The 24,769-nt window shown below is 42.2% G+C and overlaps 1 protein-coding gene across 2 annotated transcripts in view; it reads right to left on the reverse strand.

Annotated features, from left to right (window-relative positions):
* Positions 1 to 24,769, reverse strand: part of LOC114660746 (properdin-like) — a 123,661-nt gene that overhangs the window by 67,088 nt on the left and 31,804 nt on the right. For both annotated transcript variants that reach the window (XM_028813643.2, XM_028813642.2), the window contains exon 5: positions 4,323 to 4,520. In XM_028813643.2, the coding sequence (XP_028669476.2) occupies positions 4,323 to 4,520 (198 nt within the window). The remainder of the gene's footprint in view (positions 1 to 4,322; positions 4,521 to 24,769) is intronic.

A 24,769-nucleotide genomic window follows, 5' to 3' on the forward strand; every position in this document is an offset into this window, starting at 1 on the left:
CGAAGTGTGATTGCCATGTCTGTGGAAGGCTCCCTGTCTGTTGCAAAGGATCCAAAGAGGATTTTTTTTTAAATGAGGTCTAATTTTTGCGGTTTTCAACGCCAGTGGGACTAAGCCACTCTGGAGAGAGTGATTAATGATATCAGCAATTAGAGGGCTTATATCTGACACATTAGCTTTTACCAGAGGAGTAGGAAAAGGGTCCAATGAGCATGTTGAAGGCCTCATCCTCTGTATGATGCCCTCAACTTCTTTAACTGTGGTACAGAGGAACTGGGAAAGGCAGCCCATTGGCTTTGGTGTAGAAACATCCAGCGATGGAGGGCTGGAGACAGACAATGAGGAGCAGATGATATCTACCTTAGAGGTGAAATCTCATATATATTTCTCTTCTGGTTCGTGCTGCTTCCACTTCAAAACTGGTCCCGCCTACATGCAGCCGACACGGCATTTCTCGATTCCTATTCGTTGTCCTCCATGTCATGCACTATACTGGCCTGCTGAGCGTAATACATCCAACAAGTACTCGAGGTGCTGCCACAATGGTAGCTTTACCACCTTTGCAGGAGCCACCTGTGTCTTTACAACAGCTTCTACACAGCAAACATCAGAAGCTAAAAATTATTGAGAACACATTCGAGAAGCGTTTACTTCCATGGGTGCACAGATAACTCAACCTCCTGGCCACAGACCATACTGTTTTAAAATACATGGGCAAATTTATCACCAAATCTCTCCACTATACGCTAACACTTCTACCTCTCCAGGATATGGACAGTTGTATGTTTTTGACACAGCACAAGCTACTAAAGTACGCTTACAAAATAAAGCAAATTCTGCATGCAGTGAAAATGAACTTCTCTGGCTAGATTCCATGCTCAGAACCATCAACCCCTTCGCTAAATCATACAAACACATGCATGAAATCACTCAGTCCAATCCAACAGCATCTGTACGAATGGTTTTCAAGGAAACCCCTAGGCAGGATTTACGACGATACAATGCCCCGACATGTCACACCGATGTTGCAGCGATTTTCATCGGAGAAGATGGCAAAACGCCTGCCGAAAAGGACATTTGCATCTATCCCATAGGCAACTCCTGTAAACAGATTTCCACGCTCAATATAAATTGCAATCCTATGGTTTACCCACTTTTATTCCCTTACGGAGACATTGGCTGGCACAAAGATTTACAACATGTTCACGATAAAAGAACCACCAAGCGAATAAGGCTTACTCAATGCCAATTTTACACGTACAGATTAACAATGAGGAATACATTTAGTATTTTGCACTCCAGCGGCAAACTATTCCAACAGTACGTCGTAGATGCGTATGTTAAAACAGAGGCTGCGTGTCTCAGCTATCTCAGATTACATCAACAAGATCTGGGCGTGGAACTATCAGACGCACTACAAGCAAACGGTGAAAATAACAACGTACGTGTAGGCAAAATGATCATATTACCGTCCACATTTCCAGGAAGTCCAAGATACATGCAACAAAACTATCAGGATGCCATGGCCATAGTACGTAAATTCGGAAAACCTGATTTATTTAACACTTTCACATGTAATCTGCTTGGCCGGAAATTCTATATGCACACTGCGTCTTTCAAGAAGTATTTATTTCTTCTTGATTTCTGAATTCCTTTCTCACTGTTTTCCGTTCCTATTCTTACACCACCGTATGCTACGGCGGGCGTCGGCTAGTATTCAATAAAATTATTGCACTTCTCCTCTGTGAAATTATTACAGGCATAGGTATGAGGATTGAGTAAATGATTTATCATGGAAAAAAGTTGTTTGGAGTTTCCAGGACTGTTGTTGATTAAATTTGAATAGTATTGAGATCTGGCAGTGGTCAGTGCTCTGTAGTAGTTTTTTTGGTGTTCCCGATAGTCTAATTTATGGACCAATAAACTGGTGCAACAAAACGCCGCTTGAGGGCTCGCCCAGCTGCTTCATCTGTCGAAGCTCACTTGTAAAGCATGGGGCAGATTTTACAAAAGAGACCACTTGTGATTTAACTAGGGAATGGGTCTCAAGGATGTTCTGGAGCCCATTGTTTTAATAATCGACTAATTCATTAAAAGAAGAAAGGTGTGGAGCAATAGAGAAGTTCTTAATGTCAGCATTTAAATCAGTTTATTTTTTTCAGGCTCCTGATGCGGATGCAGCGTTGTGGTTTAAAGTATAGTGAAAATGTGGGTAAATCCATTGAAACAATTTTGTGATCAGAAACACCCAGATCAAGTACTTGGAGGTCAGAGATGAGGACTGAATCAGTAATGACTAAATTGAGAGTATGACCCTTGTTGTAAGTGGGGACAAACACAGGGTCTCATTAATGGTAAATACACCCCAAGTTGAAGGTTGGCAGTGTAAGCCTTGAGCATGGGAAAGGCGCTATATAAATAAAATGTATTATTATTTTATTATTAAGCTAATATCTCTCGTCTTTTTCTACCTGTAGACTAGACGATTGACATGGAGAAGACATCTGACATCACTCCAGTTTCAGGTTATCTGAACCCGCCCCTTCCTTCTACCCTGCCTTATAAAAGTGTCCACTGCTATCTTTCCTCAGCCTTTGGACTCCTGTCTGAAATGACATTACCTTTATGATTGTCAAACCTTTCTATAACTTACACAGAGATGACCAGCGAGTTATTTCTTACAATACATACATTAAAACTGTTGCAAGACAATAGCTGACTGAATGAAACCTGAAATGCGAAAGTATTGATTAGGTGTAATATTATTAAACATTCAATAACTGTATCTATTTTCAACATAAAGAAGTAGCTATGGGAGCCTCTTTCAGTCCTTCTATCAGTAATCTGCAATATATATTGTACTAAACTACACTTAGGAATACAGTAATCCCTCGCTATATCGTGCTTCGCCTTTCGCGGCTTCACTCTATCGCGGATTTTATATGTAAGCATATTTAAATATATATCACGGATTTTTTGCTGGTTCGCGGATTTCTGCAGACAATGGGTCTTTTAATTTCTGGTACATGCTTCCTCAGTTGGTTTGCCCAGTTGATTTCATACAAGGGACGCTATTGGCAGATGGCTGAGAAGCTACCCAACTTACTTTTCTCTCTCTCTCTCTTGCGCTGACTTTCTCTGATCCTGACGTAGGGGGATTGAGCAGGGGGGCTGTTCGCACACCTAGACGATACGGACGCTCGTCTAAAAATGCTGAAAGATTATCTTCACATTGCTACCTTCTTTGCAGCTGCTTCGTGAAGCGACATGCTTCAGGGTGCTTTGCATACTTAAAAGCTCGAAGGGCACGTATTGATTTTTGCTTGTTTGTTTTTCTCTGTCTCTCTCTCTCTCTCTCTCTCTTTCTCTGCTCCTAACGGAGGGGGTGTGAGCTGCCGCCTTCAACAGCTTTGTGCCCGGTGCTTCGCATACTTAAAAGCCAAACAGCCCTATTGATATGTTTGCTTTTCTCTATCTCTCTCTGACATTATCTGCTCCTGACGAGCACTCCTTTGAAGAGGAAGATATGTTTGCATTCTTTTAATTGTGAGACGGAACTGTCATCTCTGTCTTGTCATGGAGCACAGTTTAAACTTTTGAAAAAGAGACAAATGTTTGTTTGCAGTGTTTGAATAACGTTCCTGTCTCTCTACAACCTTCTGTGTTTCTGCGCAAATCTGTGACCCAAGCATGACAATATAAAAATAACCATATAAACATATGGTTTCTACTTCGTGGATTTTCTTATTTCGCGGGTGGCTCTGGAACGCAACCCCCGCGATGGAGGAGGGATTACTGTATTTTGTCTAATTAGAACACTTTTGACAAACGTTAATTTTTTGGTTAGACATAACATTTATAATATTGAACTTATGACTTATGCATGTTCTTTCAGTCTTACCAATCTTTAAATGGTTGCAATTCATATTTGTCTTTTATACTAAATCACAGAAAGACTTAAATTTCCTTTTAGATATTTCATTGTACTGTACATAGAAAACATTCATTATATACCTCATGCATTGTCTTAGCTCCATTTACACTGTACAAGGTTAAGCTTTTTCTAGCTAACTAGTTAAATTCCACTGCTTTTGGGCTTACTCTTCCATTTATAAAAGTTGAATGGTTTTGGTTCTGAATTGTCTTCTCAAATTTACTTCACATTCTCATTTTAATTTTTTTTTCTGCTTTAAAAGTATTCTAATTGATTTTCTGATTTTTTGACTGTTTTGTCTACCTTTGGGTTGGACTTGGGCTAAGTTCATTACCGCTTGAATGGTCTCAGCTTCAACAAGCACACCAAATGAAATTTGAACACCCACCTGGGCAGAGTGGTAGATGATTGCATTCCTGTGTTTCAATAGGTGTGCCAGGACAGTCATTCCCTCGAGGATTTACGGAAGGAGGAGGATCAGAGCATCTTCGGGTTCGCTGCTGGAATGGTATATTTTGGGAGCCTTCTACCTTACATATGCCAGAACAGGGTCCCCAGACTTCCCAGGATGCCCATGAACCATGAGCTACAACAAAAGTATAAATTTATAAACATATTACTCTGCTTTTCTCAAACTGACTGGTATGATAACATTCAAAAGAGAATTTATGAAATTTTTAGCAGGCAGTTCTTTAACATAGTAATGGAACAGATACGAGGGACAGAAGCTACTATGGGAAAGCACAATATGAACCCAAATGCTTAACTTTTTTTTCAGCTTTGAGAACTTATTACTGCTGAACAGACAAGGAAACTGACTAAGGTTTGGCTTTAAATATTAACAGCATTAAAATAAGATAAATAAAAAAGTACAGCGCAATGAAATTACATATACAATAGAAAAACATTATACAAGATACAACTGTATATAATAATAAACAGATGCACTTTATTAAGCAGTCCTTAAGTGTGACTTTCTAGTCTTGAGAATAGGTTGGCACAGATGTGTTACCCACGATTGCAAAATCTGTCATCAATTTATTTTAGTTCTGATCAGCATGTGGCAGACTCTCCAGAATCCAAGGTAGTTGTACATCTCCATTGAGCTGACCAAGTCACAACAGTAATCAGCACGGTCGTTTTTGGAAACTATATATTTCTGGGAATTTAAATATTCTGGCAGTCTACATACACTAAGATTCCTGTGCATAAATAAATCTGATCAAACTATGTATTGTGACATTCAAAAACAGTCCACACATAATACAAACTCAAACAACCAAACACCTTAAGAGCTTCTGCATGCAGAGTAATATAAATTCACATACTCAGTGATCTAGTTTCTACCATAAGCATCACAACAAAACAGTATAAAAAGTAAAAGCAAAATACAGCATACATAAAAATTGTGGGCATGATGACAAATAATTTTGGTAATTAGAGTATACAGCTGAAATGCTGCCACAGCACACATAATTGCACAGCTTGACAAAAAAACACACAATAAATGGCAAGGAAGAGAGATTTAAGAAACAAACATGAAAGAAAAATGTATAGCTGTTGCTTTGTGCACAATTATCAGTTTTGTATCTACACATTGAAACCCAGAGACAGAACAGAGGAGCAATGACCATTGAGAGTGATATGTGGAGATTTTAGATGCAAGAATGATTTAACAATTTGGGTATGTTGGAGTAGACATTTTATTTCTTTTGTCAATGCCTGCCAATGCTACTTGTGTCAGAAAATGTGTACAAATTGGGCTGTATTGGCTGTCAATAGCCACTACAAATGCAAAGTAAGGTGCTTATTAAGCTGGCCACCTGTTTTTCTTTCCCTTGCTTCTAAGTGAATCGGTACAGTTATTCATTCTGGTTGTCAAGGCAGAGATAAAATAACAAGTTCCATAAATAGAGGTGAGTTAGTAGTACATACAGAAAGCAACTGTCAAAGGAGGTGTTAGATTGATTGTTGACCTTAAGCCCCGCCCCAAAATATGAATATGATTTATGAAAATATGAAAATATAAAATATGAAAATATGAAAATATAAGCATACGAAAATATGATTTATGAAAATATGAAAATATGAAAATTTATGAAACTATGATTTATAAGCTATAAGATATTGACTCCCCGCTCTAAGTTATAAACTGAAGACACGCCGCTCTAAGTTATAAGTTCACGACACGCGTCTTTATTTTATAAGCATTTATCTTTCCTGCATAGCCATAACTAAAACAATATAAGATATTCACTCCCCCGCTCTAAGTTATAAACTAATAGTAAGAAAATAAATATACAATTATCTAGCCGAACCTTTCTAAAAATGATATTGACTCCCTGCTCTAAGTTATAAGTTATAAGTTCATGACACGCGTCTTTATTTTATAAGCATTTATCTTTCCTGCATAGCCATAACTAAAACGATATTCACTCCCCCGCTCTAAGTTATAAACTAATAGTAAGAAAATAAATATTCAATTATCTAGCCGACCCTTTCTAAAAACAATATAAGTTGCACTAGAAAATACATAGCCACTACTCATGCCTGCGCGCCTCTTTTTAAATTTCACCGGTTCAAAACATCCAACCATCCATCCATCCATCCATCCTCTTCCGCTTATCCAAGGTCGGGTCGCGGGGGCAGCAGCTTGAGCAGAGATGCCCAGAATTCCCTCTCCCCGGCCACTTCTTCTAGCTCTTCCGGGGGAATCCCAAGGCGTTCCCAGGCCAGCCAGGAGACATAGTCCCTCCAGCGTGTCCTGGGTCTTCCCCGGGGCCTCCTCCCGGTTGGACGTGCCCGGAACACCTCACCAGGGAGGCGTCCAGGAGGCATCCTGATCAGATGCCCAAGCCACCTCATCTGACTCCTCTCGATGCGGAGGAGCAGCGGCTCTACTCTGAGCCCCTCCCAGATGATTGAGCTTTAAGGGAGAGCCCAGACACCCTGTGGAGAAAACTCATTTCAGCCGCTTGTATTCGCGATCTCGTTCTTTCGGTCACTACCCATAGCTCATGACCATAGGTGAGGGTACGAACATAGATCGACTGGTAAATTGAGAGCTTTGCCTTATGGCTCAGCTCCTTTTTCACCACGACAGACCGATGCAGAGCCCGCATCACTGCGGACGCCGCACCGATCCGCCTGTCGATCTCACGTTCCATTCTTCCCTCACTCGTGAACAAGATTCTGAGATACTTGAACTCCTCCACTTGGGGCAGGATCTCGCTCGCAACACTGAGAGGGCACTCCACCCTTTTCCAGCTGAGGACCATGGTCTCGGATTTGGAGGTGCTGATTCCCATCCCAGCTGCTTCACACTCAGCTGCGAACCGATCCAGAGAGAGCTGAAGATCACGGCCTGATGAAGCAAACAGGACAACATCATCTGCAAAAAGCAGTGACCCAATCCTGAGTCCACCAAGCCGGACCCCCTCAACACCCTGGCTGCGCCTAGAAATTCTGTCCATAAAAGTTATGAACAGAATCGGTGACAAAGGGCAGCCCTGGCGGAGTCCAACTCTCACTGGAAACGGGTTTGACTTACTGCCGGCAATGTGGACCAAGCTCTGACACCGATCGTACAGGGACCGAACAGCTCTTATCAGGGGGTCCGGTACCCCATACTCTCGGAGCACCCCCCACAGGATTCCCCAAGGGACACGGTCGAATGCCTTTTCCAAGTCCACAAAACACATGTAGACTGGTTGGGCGAACTCCCATGCACCCTCCAGGACCCTGCTAAGGGTGTAAAGCTGGTCCACTGTTCCGCGACCAGGACGAAAACCACACTGTTCCTCCTGAATCTGAGGTTCGACTATCCGACGGACCCTCCTCTCCAGAACCACCGAATAGACTTTTCCAGGGAGGCTGAGGAGTGTGATCCCTCTGTAGTTGGAACACACCCTCCGGTCCCCCTTCTTAAAGAGGGGGATCACCACCCCAGTCTGCCAATCCAGAGGCACTGTCCCTGATGTCCATGCGATGTTGCAGGGACGTGTCAACCAAGATAGCCCTACAACATCCAGAGCCTTGAGTAACTCCGGGCGTATCTCATCCACCCCCGGGGCCCTGCCACCAAGGAGTTTTTTGACCACCTCAGTGACCTCAGTCCCAGAGATGGGGGAGCCCACCTCCGAGTCCCCAGGCTCTGCTTCCTCATTGGAAGGCATGTTAGTGGGATTGAGGAGGTCTTCGAAGTACTCCCCCCACCGACCCACAACGTCCTGAGTCGAAGTCAGCAGCGCACCATCCCCACCATACACAGTGTTGACACTGCACTGCTTCCCCCTCCTGAGACGCCGGACGGTGGAACAGAATCTCCTCGAAGCCGTCCGAAAGTCATTCTCCATGGCCTCCCCAAACTCCTCCCATGCCCGAGTTTTTGCCTCAGCAACCACCGAAGCCGCATTCCGCTTGGCCTGCCGGTACCTATCAGCTGTCTCCAGAGTCCCACAGGACAAAAGGGACCGGTAGGACTGCTTCTTCAGCTTGACGGCATCCTTCACCGCTGGTGTCCACCAACGGGTTCGGGGATTGCCGCCACAACAGGCACCAACTACCTTACGGCCACAGCTCCGGTCAGCCGTCTCAACAATAGAGGCATGGAACATGGCCCATTCGGACTCAATGTCCCCCACCTCCCTTGGGACATGGTCGAAGTTCTGCCGGAGGTGGGAGTTGAAGCTACTTCTGACAGGGGGCTCTGCCAGACGTTCCCAGCAGACCCTCACAACACGTTTGGGCCTACCAGGCCTGACCGGCATCCTCCCCCACCATCGGAGCCAACTCACCACCAGGTGGTGATCAGTTGTCAGCTCCGCCCCTCTGTTCACCCGAGTGTCCAAGACATGTGGCCGCAAGTCCGACGACACGACCACAAAGTCAATCATCGAACTGAGGCCTAGGGTGTCCTGGTGCCAAGTGCACATATGAACACCCCTTTGCTTGAACATGGTGTTCGTTATGGACAATCCGTGACGAGCACAGAAGTCCAATAACAAAACAAAACTCGGGTTCAGATCGGGGGGGGCCATTCCTCCCAATCATGCCCTTCCAGGTCTCACTGTCATTGCCCATGTGAGCACTGAAGTCTCCCAGCAGTACGAGGGAGTCCCCAGAAGGTGTGCCCTCCAGCACCCCCTCCAGGGACTCCAAAAAGGGTGGGTATACGGTGCATATGCACAAACAACAGTTAGGACCCATTCCCCCCACCCGAAGGCGGAGGAAAGCTACCCTCTCGTCCACCGGGGTAAACCCCAATGTACAGGCTCCAAGTCGGGGGGCCATAAGTATGCCCACACTCGCTCGGTGCCTCTCACCGGGGGCAACTCCAGAGTGGTAGAGAGTCCAGCCCCTCTCAAGGAGATTGGTTCCAGAGTCCAAGCTGTGCGTCGAAGTGAGCCCAACTATATCTAGCCGGAACCTCTCAACCTCGCGCACTAGCTCAGGCTCCTTCCCCTTCAGAGAGGTGACATTCCACGTCCCAAGAGCCAGCTTCTGTAGCCGAGGATCAGACCGCCAAGGTCCCCGCCTTCGGCCACTACCCAACTCACACTGCACCCGACCTCCTTGGCCCCTCCCATAGGTGGTGAGCCCATGGGAAGGGGGACCCATGTTGCCTCTTCAGGCTGTGCCCGGCCGAGCCCCATGGGTGCAAGCCCGGCCACCAGGCACTCGCCATCGAGCCCCACCTCCAGGCCTGGCTCCAGAGGGGTGCCTCGGTGACCTGCATCCGGGCGAGGGAAAACGCTGTCCAAATTTTGTATTCATCATGGAGGTTTTGTTGAACCGCACTTTGTCTCATCCCTCACCTAGGACCAGTTTGCCTTGGGTGGCCCTACCAGGGACATAAAGCCCCGGACAACAGAGCTCCTAGGATCATTGGGACACGCAAACCCCTCCACCACGATAAGGTGGCGGTTCGACGAGGGGTGGTTGAAAACAATTAAGCTAAAAGACTTATTTTTCAATTATGATCAGAGCCTGTCTCATTACACTTCTAAAAGACTTGTTTTTCAATTACTTCCCCCATTGGAAGGCGCCAAATATGGTTTTAACAATATGATCGATCATAGCCCGTCTCTTTACATTTCTAAAAGACTTGTTTTTCAATTATGATCAATCAGAGCCTGTCTCATTACACTTTAATTTAATTACCATGCTGTAACAAGGCAGTGCCTTTCTGATTACATGATAATAATCTAAAATGCTTACCTGCTGTTTTATGCCTCAGCAATAAGACACCCAGACGTTGCAACAATTATGCCCCCACAGGGAGTCGGCGCCTTTCTGTTTTCATGTTATCAACCTAATCAATTAAGAAAAGTCTTAATCTAATTTAAACGTGTTCTATTTTTTTTATCATAAAGTTTTAAAGTAAAATACTTATTCTCACCCCGAATCAAAGCAATTAAGAAAATATACACTCCTTCTGATTTTTACTAAAATTCTTAACACGCTTTTCAACACTGGCTCTGCGAACTTAATCACAAGACTGTTTTTAAAAAGCGATAAAGGTCAAAAAAGACTTTTTACATTCCTATGGTCTAAGAACAAAGTTATTAAATGAAATATTTTCCACTAACGACTCTCTCTTATATTCACAATGATCTTTAAAAAGTTGTTTATATTTCGAGTACTGTATTTTAGCCTCGTTAATCAGTTAAATGTCAAATTGACCTCGTTTCACATTTACAGTATATCAACTTTAAAATACGTGCCTATCTAAGAAACGTGTCTTTCTGATAGTGTATTTTAGCCTCGTTTCACATTTACAGTATATCAACTTTAAAATACACGTGCCTATCTAAGAAACGGGTCTTTCTGATAGTGTATTTTAGCCTCGTTTCACATTTACAGTAAATCAACTTTAAAATACACGTGGCGTTTAGCACAACGATCTCTCGGTAAAACATAATGGGGGTGCTATTTCCTATTTGCTTAGATGTGAACCTTACAGCGGTGGGCGTTTGAATGAGGCTTCTTTCCCTCTACAAAGGGTCTCCCCGCCCCTTAGAGGAGGAACATCAACAACTCTGAACCTATGAGCTTTCTTCCAAGGCGGTACAGAGCCCGATGTGCAGCATAAAGTGTTCTGCTTCGCGGGCTATCAACACATTAACTTTTCCAGCATTCCAAGTTTCTCTGCAAACTTTTTTAAAAGGTAGGCGCTTTCACTTTTTTCTTCCGCAATGGCTGGCATGACAAAAAATACTTTTGTGATTGATGGTAAGTGTAGATTATCGATCGTCTCTTCAAACTGTTGAAATGATATTCTTTTATAAATCCGCTTTCAAATCAGATAGTTCCAGCGATGAGTGGGGGTTTTCTGCTTTTTAAATGAAAAAAACTGTACTTAGTCGTAACGCTCAGAGTTTATAAATGAATTATTTTTCTTATTTCAAAAGGCTGTAGTTTCTGGCCGGTTGGCTGCTCAAAAAGTGGGTCAGTTCTTCTTTCGGACGTACTTTTAAATCGAAATGTTGCTTATAAGACAGCGCCGATTTAATACTTTTAATGTCTTTAAGTATGTACAAACTTATTACTTTTTAATGGTAATGTACGTTTCATGCTAATTATAGTAGTTATACAGACTACCCTTTTATAAATCGAAATGTTGCTTATGAGACCGCGGCGATTTAATACTTTTAATGTCTTTAAGTATTTACAAACTTATTACTTTTTAATGGTAATGTACGTTTCATGCTAATTACTTTTAATGGAAATGCACAAACTTATAAGAACGTTCTGGCTGATTACTTTTTAATGTAATTGTCTTTAAGTACGTATAAACCTAGTCTTTTAGAATCGGAGGCTGAACTGTTTGATTCTTTAAATCTAACTAGTTCGCAATTGGAGGATTTAATAGCTGCCACAGATTGTCTTTTTGAGAATAAAAATCCTGCCTCAGACAAAGAGTCCCCAGAAACCCGTAAGTACCACTTTCAACCGAGGGTTCGTGTGTGTGGAAGAAAATAAGGCGTTGGGGTTAAATATGTACTTTTTAGCAGAATACTCGACGCTCCCAAAGAGTGGTTATTCTTCCGACGTTTCCAGTCAGCATCTAGAATCGGCGCAAAGGCCCTCGGACAGTCTACTATTGAACATCTCATTCACGCAGCCCAGTAAGTTGAACTATTTGTGCGAGTGCGCAGCAAATGTTTATTTTTAAAGAAAACTTAGTCTTGCTTGTTTTTTTTTTTTTTTTTTTTTAGAACCCGCCTCTCCAGGCTTACTGACTCAGATACTCGGGGGTTCACCACCATTTGCATCATCACCCGGACTTCTCACCCAAATAATCAGTGAACCTGAAAGATTTGATCCCACTGCTAAGGCTGCTGAGCTGAAGGCTGAAATCGAACAAGTGCTGTTGATTTTTCAAAACTCTTAATCCCTTTCTCCAGATATACGTGAAAAGGTTATTTTATTGTATGCGATTTTAGAAAACTTGTTCCTCAAATAATGTCTGGCAAAAGGCGTGCAAGTGAGGACTTGGACGCTGGGAGCGGTTCTCAAAATGCTGGGTTATTGCATGACATGGTGAATGAACTTAGTTATTCTATTCGGCCCGCAAAAATGCCTACTTCACCACCCCGATATTTTAATGAATTGGAATATATTAATTGGCAAAATCAAAACATGTTCCAAATGAATAATATAATAGCGACCATGAGAGTTCCTTCACCTGTTACCACTCCCATCGACTTTGACCAGCTTGACAGTCTTTTAGAAACCCTACGTCCAGTAGCCACCCCGGATGAAATGCAAACAATATATAATTCGTTAGTAAGGGTTCAGCGGTCTTTGAACGAAAATGTGAATGCTCAAACGGGTCATGGTTTAACAAACACATTGGGTTCTGTAAATGCTGCCCCCTCTCACAGTATGGCCACATCAGTCTCAGTCACCCCTTTGGATACATCTGTTTCAGTTATGCCATTTGTACCTTCTGCTCAAGTCTCCTCAGTCTCTGTTACTTCAGCTAACCCTTCTGGGCCCTCTGCTACAGTCTTGCCCCCTGTTTCTAACCCTTCTGGGCCCTCTGTCTCTTTTATTTCAGCTATCCCTTCTGTTGCCAAGCCATCTGCTTCAGTCTCCTCTGCTTCAATCTTACTCCGTTTCTATCCCTTCTGCCCCCTCTGCTCCAGTCTTGCCCTCTGCTTCAATCCTGCCATCTGTTGCCAAGCCGTCTGCTTCAGTCTTGACCCCTGCTCCATTCTTGTCCCCTGTGTCAATCCCTTCTGGGCCCTCTGTTTCAGTCTTGCCCTCTGTTTCTAACCTTTCTGGGCCCTCTTCTACAGTCTTACCCCCTTCTGGGCCGTCTGCTTCAGCACCAGTTGCTAACACCTCTTCTTCAGTCTTGCCCTCTGTTTCTACCCCTTCTGCCCCCTCTGCTCCAGTCTTGCCCCCTGCTCCAGTCTTGGCCCCTGCTCCATTCTTGTCCCCTGTTTCAATCCCTTCTGGGCCCTCTGTTTCAGTCTTGCCCTCTGTTTCTACCCCTTCTGCCCCCTCTGCTCCAGTCTTGCCCTCTGCTTCAATCCTGCCATCTGTTGCCAAGCCTTCTGCTTCAGTATCCCCCTCGGCTTCAATCTTGCCCTCTGTTTCAGTCACTGCTTCCTCAGCCCCTATTGCACAGCCATTTGTGTTTACCCCTTCAGTCGCGCCACTCATGTCCGGTGGTTCTGTGGTATCTAAACCTTCACCCTCGTCTACTTTAGGCATGGCCGGGCCCTCTGCTGTCTCTAGTAATGACGGTCAAGGCGTTTTTCAGCAGATCGACAGACCTGCTTTTAATCACATTGAAATAAGACACCCCTTAAATTTCGGCAACGCCTATGAACTAGAGTCTTATGAGGAGGTGTTTAACAGTATTCATGAGATGCTGCAAAGAATTCTGGATCGTTTTTCAGGTACTTTAAATCCGCAAGATGTTGTACAGCTAGAATTGCGTGCTGATTCCTTACCTATCAGCGTTTTTATACAGCTGACTGGCTCTAATATTAATGTAGACGATTTTCTTCAGCAGATAGAAGATCTTCTTCAGAGTCATGCAAGTGTGCTAGCGGATGAGTCTCTGATGCTAGTCACCCAGATTGTTCATTGATCGCAAGGTATCATCTCTACTCAATCATGAAATAGTTAGAAAGAAAATGAGGCATTTAATTATTTCTTATAATTACGGAAATCAGCTCTGTTTTGCCTTTTGTCTGCTTAGCCTAATGGATGACCGGTACATGCAAAACCTGCAGTTATGCATGCGTGAAACGTATAACCTTCAGAGCAGGGCTGGATTATCTGAGCATGAAAAAGTGTCCTTTGCGGACGTTCATAAATTTGAAAACTTGCTGGGTATTAAAATTGTTGTCTGGTACAGGTGCCTAAGAAATGAGAAATTTTTAAAATTTGAAAGCTCCCGAGGTAGAAACCCCAAAACCTATTTTATGTTTTTACACGATAACCATTACTACAGTATTTTGAATTTAAAGGGGTTTCTGGGGGTGAAATACTTGTGCGACTACTGTTACACAAGCTACCACTCAATCCTTAGCCATCGTTGTGAAGGCCACTGCAACGTCTGTTTCTCCCCAGATTGCCGTCCGATCCCTGAAGAACTTGTCAAGTGTGGTGATTGCAACCATTACTGCCGGTCCCAATTTTGTTTTATTCAGCATACGAATCCTAAATTTAACGACAAGACCAACGATATGGAAGCGGCCTGTGACACTGCAAAAATGTGTCCCCTGTGTTACAAAACTTACACGGTGAATGCCGCCTCAAAACCCCATAAATGTCGGCCCAAGGAATGCCGTGTTTGTAAAGCAAAAATTGAAAATGATGCAGAAAATCATCAGTGCTTTATAGAAACCTTGAAGTCTGAGGATCGTTGTGAGAAATACGTATTTTATGATTTTGAAAGTCGGCAAGAAACGGGTGTGCACATTCCTAATTACATATACTGTAAGTCCTTCCGGAGTAAATCCTGGTTCTGGGCGGGTGAAGATTGTGTACACCAGTTCTTTGCCAGATACCGTCGCCCCAAGTATCAAGGCTATACCTTCATAGCTCACAATTCAAAAGGTTACGATGGGTACTTTTTAATGAAATATTTGCTTGAAAATGGTGTGAACCCTCGTGTTACCACTCAAGGAAATAAGCTGATGTGTTTCACAGATGATGGTTATCAATTACGTTTTATAGATTCTTTGAATTTTTTAACAATGAAATTGAGTGCCATGCCTAAAGCCATAGGGTTTGAAGCTGCAAAAGGTTATTTCCCCCATTTCTTCAATACGGCTGAAAATCAGAATTATATCGGCCCCTACCCTGAACCTGAATGCTACGGTGTTCAGAGCATGATGACCAAAGAAAAAGAAGAATTTTTTTACCTGGTACGACAGTGTCAAGCATGGCGTTTTTAATTTTAAAGAGGAGATGGCTTTTTATTGTAAAAATGACGTTGAAATTCTTAGAACAGCATGCATTAAATTCAGAGACGAGGTCATCAAAATTGGCAATATTGACCCGTTTCAATGCATGACCCTGGCATCTCTATGTATGGCCATGTACAGGCAAAACTGTATGCCTCCAAAGTCTATCGGTATAATTCCTTCTGACCATTACAGTAGTAGTCAGAAAAACTATTCGAACGCATCTATTCAATGGTTATTGTATCTCTATGAAACAGAAAAATTGAACATTCAACACGCTCTAAACCTTGGGGAAGTAAAGAAGGGTTCCTTTTATCTTGACGGCTATGCTATAGTTAAAGGTATTCCGACTGCCTTTGAATTTGCTGGTTGTTTTTATCACGGCTGTCCAGAATGTTATGATTTAAACAGTACCCATCCTTTAACCGGTATGACTTGTGCGGTTATGTACCACAAGTTTATGCGAAAATTGGAAATACTTAGGACAAAATTTAAACTAGATGTGTGCGTGCTCTGGGAGCATTCTTGGGAGACGATGAAAAAACAAGACCTCAGGTTACAAACTTTCTTAAAACACTGTGATTTCCCTCAACGTATACAACTGAGGGACTCATTGTTCGGCGGCCGTACCAACGCCATAAAATTGTACCACAAGGCAGTGGGCGCCGAACAGATTCACTATTATGATTTCACTAGCTTGTACCCGTTTGTGAATAAAACAAAAATGTACCCGGTTGGTCACCCCACTATCATTTTTCAGCAGTTTGGCGATCTCAGGCAGTATTTTGGATTAATTAACGCCACTGTCCAGCCTCCACGTGGTCTCAATTTTCCAGTCCTGCCTCTCAGATTTTGTGGGAAATTAATGTTCACCCTCTGTCGCACCTGCGCAGAGAGAGAAGCTCAGATTGTGGACTGTCGTCACACAGAGGATGAGAGAGCTTTAACCGGTACTTGGTGCAGTGTGGAAATAGCAAAGGCCATTGACAAAGGGTATAAAGTTTCAAAAGTATACGAGATTTGGCATTACCCCGAACGTACTTCTGAGTTATTCTCAGACTATATCAAGCTTCAACTAAAAGGCAAGCAGGAGGCCTCAGGATATCCTGCCTGGTGTACAGATGAGGCTTCCAGAGACCGTTATATTTTAGATTATTATCAGAAGGAAGGTGTACAATTGGACCGCGATAATATCACCGTAAATCCAGCTAAGAGACAAATTTCAAAGTTATTTTTAAATTCTCTTTGGGGTAAATTTGGGCAAAAACCTCTCCATCTCACTACTAGCTTAGTCAAGGACAGTGAGGAATTCTTGCAATATATTTTCTCCAAACAGTATAATGTTTCTTATTTTGAATTTATCGGCGATGAGATTGCTCAAATACAATGGAAGTACACCAATGAAAAGTATACCCTACCTGGTAGTGTTAATGTTGTCATTGCTGCTTTCACAACGGCCTATGCCCGGTTAGAGTTGTACGATTTACTGGACAGTCTGGGGGAAAGGGTGTTGTACCACGACACCGACTCGGTCATTTTTACTTCTCAGCCTGGTCAGTACAATCCTCCTCTGGGTGACTATTTAGGCGAGCTCACTAGTGAGTTAAATCCTGGTGATTATATTACTGAATTTGCTTCAGGTGGTCGAAAGACGTACGGGTATAAAACGGCACAAGGCAAAACATGTATGAAGGTAAAAGGTATCACCATCAATCACGAAACCGGTAAAATTGTAAACCTCGAGTCACTAACCAATCTAGTTCAGAATTTTGTGACGTCTCATGAAGCCCCTCCTCAAGAGTTACTGGTTCACGGTAAGCAGATCCATCGAAATAAAAAACGTTTCACTTTAGAAAACAGACCACTCAGGAAGAAATTCAGAGTGGTGTATAACAAGAGGGTTCTCGTAAAAGATTACAACACAAGACCTTATGGCTACTAAAAGAGATTTTGACGCACGCCTTCAACACCCCTTCGCTAAAATTATCTCGGGGCCCTCTTGTTCCGGTAAATCCTATTATGTGAAAAAATTATTGGAACATTTGAACCACATTGTGTCTCAACCGTTTCAAAATATAATTTTGTTTTATAGTTGCTGGCAGAAAATGTACGACGAGCTATCGGCTAAATTTCAGCAATTAAAATTTATTGAGGGGCTCCCAAAGTCTTTATGTGACGACGAACTTCTCCCTCCTGAGAAAATAAATTTGGTCATTATAGATGATCTGATGGAATCAGCTAGCGAAAGCCAGGAAATAGAAAACGCTTTCATAAAATATACTCATCATCGGAATCTGTCAATCATTTACTTGGTTCAAAATTTATTCTTTCAAGGAAAGAAAAGCCGAACGATTAATCTTAACGCCAATTATATTACTCTTTTTAAAAACCCCAGGGACAAATTTCAGATTACTACCTTGGCCCGCCAAATGTATCCGGGGCGTGTTAAGTTCTCTTTGGAAGCTTTCGAAGATGCTACAAAACTACCGTACGGCTATCTCTTAGTGGATTTAAAGGCACAGACCCCCGACGAACTGCGCTTAAGAACAGGTCTGTTTCCGCCCGATTGGCCGGTCGTGTACAATACAATACAATACAGTTTATTTTTGTATAGCCCAAAATCACACAGGAAGTGCCGCAATGGGCTTTAACAGGCCCTGCCTCTTGACAGCCCCCCAGCCTTGACTCTCTATGAAGACAAGGAAAAACTCCCAAAAAAAACCTTGTAGGGAAAAAATGGAAGAAACCTTGGGAAAGGCAGTTCAAAGAGAGACCCCTTTCCAGGTAGGTTGGGCGTGCAGTGGGTGTCAAAAGAAGGGGGTCAATACAATACAATGCAGTTCACAGAACAGAGCAATTCCTCAATATAGTAAGAAATAAAAAATATAAATTTTAGAAGTACAGAGCAGAATTTAACAGTAGATGATATATCCCATGATAAGATTTGGATTTGTGTAGAGTCCTGGAGACCTCATCCTTCAAGCTGCATCCCCCATTTGGCCATTCCACGGCTGAAACAGTGCTGGGCCAGCCAATCCGATGAAAGGACCCCTCTTTCCCACGATTCCTGCAATCCTCCATCTGGAATGACTTTTCCTTAGGCAGGCAAAACAACTTGGCAGGTGGGCCATGGCACCAGGTGCCACATTTGAGTACCGAGAAGAAAAACAGAATAAGTGAGGGTTAGTATACAATTATAACTGTCATGTTACTTATGTTTAAGTGCTAATGACTAACAACAGAGATGCAGTCTGTACAGTAATCAGCAGCTCTAGTCAGGATATGCTAAACTGAAGTAGTGAGTCTTCAGCCGGGATTTAAAAGCTGAGACTGACGGGGCATCTCTTATAGTAGCAGGCAGACCATTCCACAGTTTAGGGGCCCTGTAACTAAAAGCTCGACCTCCCATTGTTATTTTATTAACCCTTGGGATCATAAGCAGACCGGCATCTTGAGATTTTAATGTGCGCTCAGGTTTGTAAGTCATGATAAGTTCAGACAAGTAAGCCGGACCTCGACCATTTAATGCTTTATATGTTAAAAGAAGGATTTTGAAATCTGCCCTAAACTTAACCGGGAGCCAGTGTAAGGATTTAAGAACTGGAGTTATGTGTTCGTATTTTCTTGTTCTTGTAATAATTCTCGCGGCCGCATTTTGGATTAACTGGAGGCTGTATAAAGAACAGTTTGAACATCCAGTGAACACCGCATTGCAGTAGTCAATCCTACTAGAGATAAATGCATGAATTAGTTTCTCAGAATCCTGTTTATTTAAAAAGCGCCTTAATTTCCTAACATTTTTAAGATGGAAGAAACATGTTTTGGACAACTTTGTAATATGCGCTTTAAATGACATGCTAGAGTCAAATATAACTCCTAGATTGCGGGCTGATTCAGTAAAATTGACTGGGATTCCCACTGAGTTAAATGATGACAAAATATTGTTGTGATCAGCATCATTCCCTCCAACAATTAACATCTCTGTTTTATCTGTATTTAAAGACAAGTAGTTCTTATTCATCCACTCCTTTAATTCACTAACACAACTAATTAAAGACAGCATTGGAGAAACTTCATCTGATTTAAATGAAAGGTATAACTGGGTGTCATCTGCATACGAGTGAAAATTAACATTATGTTTCCTAATGAGAGATCCCAGTGGAAGCATGTAAAGTGAAAACAGTAAAGGTCCCAGTACTGAGCCCTGCGGGACACCATATTGAACTTCTGTGTATAATGATGGAGTACTGTCAGCACATTTCTGTACATATTGGAATCGATTTGATAAGTAAGAACTAAACCAAGCGAGCACGGTGCCTGTAAGCCCAACATCATTTTCTAGCCTGTGCAGTAAAATAGAATGGTCGATAGTGTCAAATGCTGCACTTAAGTCCAACAACATAATTACAGTGGAGTTTCCTTCATCAGAGGATATCAGAATGTCATTTACAACCCGTGTTAGTGCCGTTTCTGTACTATGACCAGTGCGAAAACCAGACTGGAATTTCTCAAATAAATTGTAATGAGTAAGGTGTGACTGAAGCTGACTGGCGACTACTTCTTCTAGTATTTTAGAGAGAAACGGTAAATTTGAAATAGGCCTATAATTATTTAGTATATGTGGGTCAAGGTCTGACTTTTTAAGTAATGGTTTAATGACTGACACTTTTAGTGTTTCAGGTACTGTGCCATGCAATAATGAACTATTGATAATGTTTAGGATAGGCGCTGCAAGAACATCCATTGCACTTTTTACTAGTTTTGTTGGCACTGGATCTAGGGAACAAGTAGTGGGCTTCATTTTAGAAATTAAACTTAAGACTTCCTGCTCAGTTACAGGATTAAAATTACTAAGGTGCTGAGTGCAATGTGAGACAGGGTCTGCTAAGCTAGTATTTGGTTTGTACTGTGATGCAGAGATCTGGGATCTTATATGTTTAATTTTCTCATTGAAGAAGTTCATAAAGTCTGTACTGCTAATGTCCATATGTTAATTTAGCCACTGTTCTAAACAGTACCCGAGGATTTTTATTATTGTTATCTATTAATGTAGAATAGTATTCTGACCGAGCTTTAAAGAGGGCTTTTTTATATTTATTAACACTCTCTGTCCATGCAATTTGAAAGACATGTAGCTTTGTTGTTCACCATCTGCGCTCCACTTTTCAACACTCTAATTTAAGAGCTCGAGTGTTTTCATTAAACCCGGGAGAGTTTCTATGTGCTTTGATCACTTTTGTTTTAAGGGGAGCCACTGTGTCCAGAGCATCTCTCAAGGTCACATTATAATGTGATGTTAGCTGATCTAAATTGTTTTCCGCGTTTACATTTGATGTTAACTGATCTAAATGGTTTTCCACAATTACACTCGACTTACTCAAAGTATCTATAAATTTTGAAGCAGAATTACAATCTAGATGCCGCACTGTCTTTGTTTTAATCTGGGAGTGTGTTGGCAAGGGCAGGACTAAATCAAATGTAATTAAGTAATGATCGGAAATAACTTCATTTAATGGAGTAATAATTAAATTTTGAATTTCAACTTTGTAAGTTATAATTAAATCTAATGTGTGGTTATGATTATGAGTTGGACCTCTGACATTCTGACAAAATCCTACTGAATTTAACAAATAAGTAAAACATTTGCTAAAAGTGTCAGTTTCCACATCAATGTGTACATTAAAATCTCCCATCAGTACTACGTGATCATAATTTATAGCCAAGTCAGATAAAAGGTTGCTAAATTCAGACATGAACAATGAATATGCCCCTGGTGGTCTGTAGACTAGCACTATAATTGTGTTGGAATCTGTTTTAATATTTAAAATGAATGCCTCAAAGGATGTAAAGTTGCCTACATTTTTAGAAGTGATTTGCATTTTGTTACAATGAATTATTCCAAGGCCTTCTCCTCGACCTGAATCTCTAGACTTATGAAGGAACGAGTAGCCATCTGGTGGCGCCTCAGCTAGGGGGACAGTGTCACATTTACTAAGCCAGGTTTCGGTGAGAAAAAACAGATCAGATTTTGTACTTAATATCATATCATTTACCAAAACAGCTTTAGTGCCAAGAGAGCGAATGTTCAATAAGCAGCATTTAAAACTGTATGCTTCTTTCTGAATTGGTGATATACTTTTTATTTTAATTTGTAGTAAATTTCTATTACAGATGCCCCTGGTGGAGGGTCTGGTTTTATCCCTTGGTCTAATTATACACCTTATTTTTTGGTTATCAATTAATTTAAGGTTTGTATCAAGACTAAATTTACTGGATGCCCCAAGACAAGGATTATGGGTAACAGCTTCAGGAAAGTAACAGGTGGGATAAACAACAGCCTGTGATTTAAGATCACATAACTGCGGCCTGGATGGTGCTCTAATCAGTCAACCAGGCAGTTTTGCTGCCATATTTTGGAGATAATACATAAGATCCCCTCCAGTTAGGATGAAGACCATCTCTTCTGAAAAATCCAGGCCTTTCCCAAAAATCATCCCAATTGTTCACAAACGCTATGCTTTTGTTTGCACACCAGGTTTCTAGCCAGCAGTGAAGGGAATGCAATCTGCTATAAATCACATCCCCTCTATATAATCTTGGTAAGGGACCAGATACAACTAAATTCCGACATTTTCTTTCAGCTTTGATGCAAAGAGAGATGAAGTTCCTCTTTAATACCTCAGATTGCTGTGAATAAATATCATTAGTGCCGACATGCAGCAATAAGGTAGATACTTCATCGTCGGCAACACGGTCCAATGCGGCCTCTATGCCAGAAATCTTGGCCCCTGCGAGGCACTTAACATGAACTGCTGGTTTAACATAGTTTGGAATTCTAACATTCCGCACTATGAAATCGCCAATTATGAGCACTTTCTTATTCTCAGTTTCCACAGGCGTGCTGCGGAGTGCTGAGAATCTGTTCTGGGTCCGAATTGGTGACCTGGGTGCCGGGGGACTACATTTTGGATTCTTAGACCCCCATCTTACTGTTACGCACTCGCCCTGTGGCTGAATTGGTGCTGCTGACTTTGGCCGTGCACTGACTACAGTGGAGCCTGGAGAGACTGAAGCCGAATCAGAAGTAGCCGAATTGTCTAAACAAACCGAGTCGATCCAATTTTCGGTTTGCCTAATCGCTATCAGATTCCTAACGCGGTCCTCCAATTCGCGTATTTTCCCGACCAACTCTAAATTAACTAAACACTTTTGGCAGGTGAAGCTGTCTACAATGTCGGCCGGAAAACCTGAACTGTACATGCTGCAGGACACACAACATATAAACGTGCCCTCAACGGGCAGAGAGCAGATAGAACTTACGTTTAGTATTGATGTCATCTTCTCCGTTTTCTGTAGTTTACTTAAGTGCTTTCTGCTTCAGAGACCGTCGGCTTCAAGTTTCTCACTGCCGGTTATTTCTTCTGGTCAGCTGCCGGCTTTACTTCCGATGAACTTGCTCGGGTGTTTGCGAAGGGTTACGTGCCTGTGGGAGACGCCGCTGCTCTGTGCTTCTGCTTGCTGCTACGCTCGTGCTTCCGTGCGTGTGAGAGAGAGTGTACATCGTGAGAGAGAGTGAGAGTGAGAGAGAGTGAGAGTGAGAGAGAGTGTACACCGTGAAAAGATAAAAGAAGCTGTTCTGAGTCAAAGTATGTCGGCCAGAATAAGTAGAAACCTACAGCCTCTCAAGGCCTTACTCCGTTGCTCTTGTCACCGCCGTAAAATTCTTATAAACGCCTCTTCTGACGATTTAATTAATGCTTTGTCTGAAATAGCCTGTAATACTTTAAAAGGCAATATACCTCTTTCGCCCAAACAGTTTAAGCTACTCAAGAAGCATAAAACATCTGTCAGAAAAATAAGTGACAGAAAACTAACCTTAAAAAAGAAGAAAGCTATTCTGAACCAGAAAGGAGGCTTTTTGGGAGCTCTTTTAAGTGTCGCCGTGCCATTCATATCCAGTTTACTAGCTTCTAGAGCATAAACATGGAATACGCTCAAAAAATGTATTTTGTCCCACAGTAACAAATGTCTCTTTTTCAGCAAAAGAGTGCTAACCCAAACGACCTCTTGAGTGCCACGGAAACTGAACTGGACAAAGAAATGAGAAACGTCCTGCAACTGTGATATAGGGGCTGACGAGAAGGTGAAGCTTTACACTTCTATCTTGCAGAGATATCTGACGCTAGTTAAAAAGGTCGATAAAGAAACTAGCAGTCTGATGCTCGTATTACCAAAAGAAGAAAATGCCGAGGGGGACACTGGAACAGTCAAGGTGTCTGAGGACAAGGTTTGGCAAGAGGTTTTGAGAAGAGCGCCTGTAAAAGCAAAGAAAAATGTTGAATTTGTTTTACATAAAATGTCCGTTAATCCCCATCACGCGTTTTGGAATAATCGTGGAGAGCTGTTGTTAGAAGGTAAACCTTTGGTCGGATCCAACATGGTAGATTTGGTCTGTAATCTGACCACTTCTCATACAATACCTGAACATAGGAGACCGCGGGGGTGGAAGGAATTTGTAAATGCCATGGCCGGTTTGAACATTCCATTTTCTGTCATACCTAATGATGAAACGAGAGAAATCCTTGAAAGTTTTAAGCCACCCGCCGCCCCCATCCCTGCTCATCAAACAGAAGTTATCCCCTACCGACTGAAACCGAGAAAAAAAAGACTGGAATGGATTGCTTATTAATTTGTAAAAATTATTTGTTTATTAAATACAATTTTATCTCATTACAGAGTGTCGTCATCCTTTAACCGTCTATTGAAATATTTATAGGTCTCCGATCTTTGCATGCAAGGGTACTGATAAAAACAGAGTCCCGGTGAAAGAAGCCAGGAACGAACAAATTTAGAGACCATAGAGTCATTACTGTTCACGTCCTCAGAATACTTTTTTATTACAGAGGTTTACGGGAGACCTTTTCCTCTCTGATGCAGATAGAAGAGGCAGTGTTGACCACATTTGTCCAAGAACCAACTTTGAAGCTGTCGGTTATTGTAAATGATTTGTCTACAGATTTTGCTTAAGAAACGGTAAATGTCATTCGGGAAGTAGATAAAGTCCGGAGGATTTCCATAGGAATCAAAAAACTCCCCATTTCCGTCTTCTGTGAGGTAAATCCCCAGCCAGTGTTCTCCAGGTTGGGTTTGATGGTGAGTATTCACTACAAACATGGCCGACACGCCGTTATTTTTTTCCGATAGTTGATCACACACCAGCACACCACGGAAATATCTTTCAGTGTAGGGGTCTTGGGACAGTAGTTCTGTTAATTGTTTTGTATCCATGGTGTTTATTAGTAGTCATACAGAACATTACGTCTCTGGTTGATTTCGATGATGTTGTCAAAGACCGCATATACTATTAGATTGACGGTCCGAGGGAGAGGGACGCGGAAGCGTA

This window comes from Erpetoichthys calabaricus, chromosome 11 (assembly GCF_900747795.2).
Source record: "Erpetoichthys calabaricus chromosome 11, fErpCal1.3, whole genome shotgun sequence".
NCBI lineage: Eukaryota > Metazoa > Chordata > Cladistia > Polypteriformes > Polypteridae > Erpetoichthys > Erpetoichthys calabaricus.